The 5,209-nt window shown below is 40.5% G+C and overlaps 1 protein-coding gene across 1 annotated transcript in view; it reads right to left on the bottom strand.

The window, feature by feature from the left end:
• Positions 1-5,209, bottom strand: part of DYM (dymeclin) — a 241,462-nt gene that overhangs the window by 179,946 nt on the left and 56,307 nt on the right. Inside the window, exon 7 of the mRNA XM_006763643.2 lies at positions 67-95. Within this exon, the coding sequence (XP_006763706.1) occupies positions 67-95 (29 nt within the window). The remainder of the gene's footprint in view (positions 1-66; positions 96-5,209) is intronic.

Here is a 5,209-nt window from a genome sequence, read left to right as displayed (position 1 = left end):
AGGTGATCGTTCAATTCCCAGTGAGGGCACATGTCTGGGTTTCGGGCTCATCCCCTAGTAGGGGGCGTGCAGGAGGCAGCAGCTGATCAATGATTCTCATCATTGATGTTTCTCCCTCTCCCTTCCTCTCTCAAATCAATAAAAAAAAAAGAGGGGGAATATATTTAAAATAAATAAATAAAATAAAATACATGAAAAAGCAAGCTGCTCTAGCTGCTTTGTTTGAATCAGGAGTAGACACTCCTCAGCCCCCTAAATATCTGGCCTTGCCCTTGCTCTTCTTGATAGACCTGAAGAACCTTTTCTGAACCCGTGGGGACTCCACAGATGACAGACTGAAACCGAGTAAGAGACCAGACACCTACCTTTTCACAGACAAAAAGCCAAAGGTAAAGTGGATTTCCAAGTCCTATGAACAAGTGGCAAAGGCAGGTTACAAATTACCCTCCCAGTGGAAATGCCCCTCTGTCCCATACGCTCTGAGTGACGTCCGGCTTTGGACAACACTGAGACACCTGCTCTTTCTTCCCCAGCTCCTGTGACACCCTATTTCTAACCCACCTCTCTCTCTGTTCATTCCCAGTACCCACTTCCTCAGAATGCCCTTCAACTACTGGTACGCTCCTCAGAGTGCCACCATTGGCTTTCTTCTCCTCATCTCGCTCCCCATGACCTCCCTTACTAGTCATCACTTGTATGCTGGCGATTCCTACAGTTTTCCTCTTGTCTCTCCACTGAACTTCATCTTTATATCCAATTGTCTGCTGACCATCTCCACCTAGATCAGCGGTTCTCAACCTGTGGGTCGCGACCCCTTTGGCCCTTTCACAGGGGTTGCCTAAGACCATCCTGCATAGCAGATATTTACATTACGATTCATAACAGCAGCAACATTACAGTTATGAAGTAGCAACGAAAATAATGTTATGGTTGGGTCACAACATGAGGAACTGTATTTAAAGGGCCAGAAGGTTGAGAACCACTGACCTAGATGCATCACCAGTACTCAAGCTCAATACGTTCAAAACTAAACTCATTTGTCCCAATGCTTCAAATCCACTTCCTTGTTCTTTATTCTCCTTTTCGGTGACTACATCAGTGAACCCAAACCCAAAACACAGACTATTCTCTCTCTTATTCATCTCAAGGTCCTATCAATTACACAGTCACCTCTCTGTCATTTATTCATTTCTTCATTTCCCGTCATGCCTTCGTTCATTATTGCATGATCTAAGTTCAGTTAAACAAGTTTATTAAATTAAAACTCCTAAACTTCTTTAAACCTTCCTACTAGTATTCCTACAAATTTGCTCCTCTCCAATCCAAACTCCAGATTACCAGAGGGACCTAACTACAGTCCATCCTTTCATTCTCCTGCCTTAGACCTTTATAATTGCTTTAAGCTAATTACTATGCATCAGAAAGAACTCCAAGCTCCAAGGCACAGCATGCCAGACCCTTCGAGATACAGGCCCTGCATCCCTTTCTACCTTTATCTCCCACCACTGTTCCTTTCACAATTTCTATTCCAGCGATACCAAACTACCTGCTACATGCCACTTTATGCCTCCTCAATAATATTCTGTCTGGAATGCCCTCCAACAATAAAAATCTAATTTTTAAAAAAAAGCCAATTTTTATCTACCTGAACCATCCTAAATCTTCATTTCCTCCATAAAACCCAACTCTCTTGCCTCCCCTTGAACAAAAATAATCATCTAGGCCACATCGATGCCTTGTTCATATGTCTTTCACTGAATAATTTGGTTACATTGTATCATAATTTCTCTCTACATGTAAGCAGGCTTCTATTGGACTCTGTATTTCTCAAGGATGATGACTAAGAGCTTGGCATGTGATGTATACTCAATACATGTTTGCTCAACTGAACCCAGCTGTCTAAGTATGAATCTAATGGTTATTTCCAAAGCATCAAAGCACTTGGAGTCTCGAAAAAATTTAGCAATTCTTTTTTCTAGACCACAATCACCTTGGTAGTCAGGAATTATGCAGAAACCCCTTCCTGCCTTGCCATAAATAGAACTGGCACAGCAACCCTCGAGAGGTGAGTGCCAAGCTTGAAGAGAACATGAAGTCACAATGAACACACCAATCAAGGCTAAGAAGAATGAATACACAGCAAGATCAAGTTCAATAACCACATTAAATCTCACTCTAAAAGAGGTAGGCTTATTAGCTCAACAAGTGAAGAAAGTAAAACAAGGAAATAAGTAACATTTGTCTCTGAGACTACACAACAAGAAGATCTAACTAAAATCCTCCTCATTGTCAAAGCTGTCCAACATAACCCACGTGAATTAACAACCTATTCCAACAAGCTCATTTGCTGACATGTAATATATATTCAATACGTTTGTTGAACCCTCATTCCCTGACTCGTCCTACAGAATGTACTGACCCAGACCCAAGAAGAACATTTAAAATCTTCACTGATTCCTTAAAGAACATTTCAGACCAAATGAGTTGGACAGTTTAATAACATACCCTTATTTAGCCAAGCAGCCAGCAGTGTTTTAATTACAGAAGGTGAAGAAACAAGCAGTCAGGACTCACAGATGGTGCCTGATTGTTCTATTTTTCTTCCAGGGGTGTAAACACATCTGATTTTTAAATCTTAAAATGGTGATGAGAACTCTCTATCCAGTTCTATGTGCCATCCAAATCATGACCTCGGCCAAGTTTACAGCTGGGTCAATAAAGAATATATTCACAGCTTTGTTATCAATTTAACATAATGAAAATGATTAAAAAAAGAATATTTCATACAAGTAAAATGTAACATATCAAGGCCGAAGTTCTAACAAAACAAAAGACAAGAATAAAGAATTTCCAGCTGAAATCTCTAACAACTTCCATGTACTTTAAGAAGAAAGTCCTGCAGAATACTATATGCTTGTTCTGAGCTAATCTAGAAGCAAATAATTGCATATCAAGTGAAGAATGATGAGATTTGACTGCTTAGCAGGTTTGACATCAAGCAAAAGTCACTCCTACTGCTTTATTTTCCGAGTAGTACTTATATCATTCAGCTTTCATATGAGGATAAATATCTTTCTTATTTCCAGTAAAAATACGTAAATATAAAGTCTCCTGCCAGAAATTATGTAACTCACTCATGCATCTCAAGAAAGATGATCTTAAAAGTCCTTGAAATTTGAAAGACACAGTAAACTGAGGTTCTTTGAGCAAAGGACTTTGCAGAGATTCAGTATGTTTATTGTACTGTGAAATTTACAACCCAGTTTTATCTCTTTAACAGTTTTAAATTGCCTCTACAGCTGCAGTCAAATATTTTAGTAGTTTAAATCTTAGCTTCTGGATAAAATATTAATAGCTAACATTTGAGAACTCTACCCTTGAAGAGGCACTGTGTTATTTCATTCTCTTTATCCCACATTACTCCTGATAATAACTATTAAGGTGCAGGTATGATCATCATCCTTTTACAGATGAAGAATCAAGGCCCACTGATATTAGTTTACTTACAGTAAGGGGCAGAGCCCAGATTTGAACCCAAATCCAGACTCCCAAAAAAAGGAAAAGGAAAAAACAACCTAATGAATTATTTTTTCTATTTTTTATTTTTATTATTGAGAGTATTACAGATGTCCCCCAGTGCCCCCCCCCCACTACCAACTGCCCTGCTCCACCCAGCCTGCCCTGCCCCGCCCCTGTCCTTCACCACCCTACTGTCCGTGTCCAAGGGCAATGAATATATGCCTATACATTCTTTAGTTAATCTCTTCCTGTTCCCTTTCCCTCTGAGATTCATCAGTCTGTTCCATATTTTCATTATTTTTAAAGACCTGTTATTATACAAAGTTGGGGGGAAAATCCAGTCAACCATTCCATGTTTCACTGAAGACCCTAAATATAAACCCCCTGGTAAAAGAGTACTATGAACCACACTAGGGAAGAAATCTGAAATACCACATGTTAGTTTACACATCCAGGTGATATATTATACATTTACCAACGCATACTGGAAGTCCTTGACTTAAATATCCAATTTGGAAGTAATTTCACACAATGAATAAATATAAACTGTTATTATCAGTATTATGCAAACTGAAATCTCACCCCTATCCCTAGGGTTCTCTCACTCTAAAGCCCTAACCCCACATTTCTGATCTCTATGAGCGTCACCAGAGGAAGAAGCAAAGAAAGACAAGGTGATATTTGTGGTCCTAACAGCTCCAATAATCCATACCTGAAACTAAGCTTCGGTTCCTGTTCTTTCTGTTCGACACCCTCCGGTACCAAACAATAAGATACTGCGCTCTCATTTTGGCCTTAGGGGGTGGACCAGAGCATAGTAGAATCATGTCATAATCAAACGTCTTCCATCAGAGCGGGAGGGGAGAGAGGGCAAAATGATTTTTAAAAACCACTCACTTGAAGAAGAGAAAAAACAGTGCTGGTGGAAACAAAGAAGTGGCCAAAAAAAGAAACACATGGGTCATTTAAATCAGGTTACATGTAATTATTAAAAAATATATTAACAGATAGAGAGTTAATCTTTGTTGTTTTCTTTACATTAGTAAAGTCAGGCTGTTATTTCTCAATGCTGCCCAATACCACACTGTGCCATATACAAGCACTAAAAAACTCAATCAAGAAATAACAGCGAGAGAAACCAAGATGGTGACATAGGCAAACATTGGAAATTGCTGCCTCGCACAACCACTTCAAAAATACAACTAGAAGACAAAACGGACATCATCCAGAACCACAGGAAGGCTGGCTGAGTGGAAATTCAACAACTAGAAGGAAAGAGAAAAGCACACTGAGACTCGGAGGAGGTGCAGAAGTAAAGTGCAGAGGTACAGAGCCACACGCGGAAAGGGGTGGCAACTGAGGACTCGGTTGTCTTTTTCAATCACGAGGGAGACACAAGCTCCCGTTTGCTCTGAACTCCAGTTCTGGGCAAGTCTCTGGGCACCCAGACTCATACGGGGATAAACTGGATTGTCTGGCATCAGTTAGAACTTGAGGGCAGCTTTCTCTCAGAGGTGCTTGCAGCGATTACTGGGGGACACTGAGACACGGGGCCTCTTAGGGCAGGGCTGAGGATCAGCCATAGCTGTTTGCTCCGCCCTGTTGATTCCCTGAGATGCTACCCCACCCAAGCTGTGTGCAGAGGCTTTTGCATATGAAAGGCCTGGCCCTTTGCAATCTAAAATTACCT

The sequence above is a fragment of the Myotis davidii genome, unplaced genomic scaffold (genome assembly GCF_000327345.1).
Source record: "Myotis davidii unplaced genomic scaffold, ASM32734v1 scaffold378, whole genome shotgun sequence".
In the NCBI taxonomy this organism is placed as follows: domain Eukaryota; kingdom Metazoa; phylum Chordata; class Mammalia; order Chiroptera; family Vespertilionidae; genus Myotis; species Myotis davidii.
Note: the sequence above shows the minus strand (reverse complement) of the source record. Positions and strands in the feature narration are given on the sequence as shown.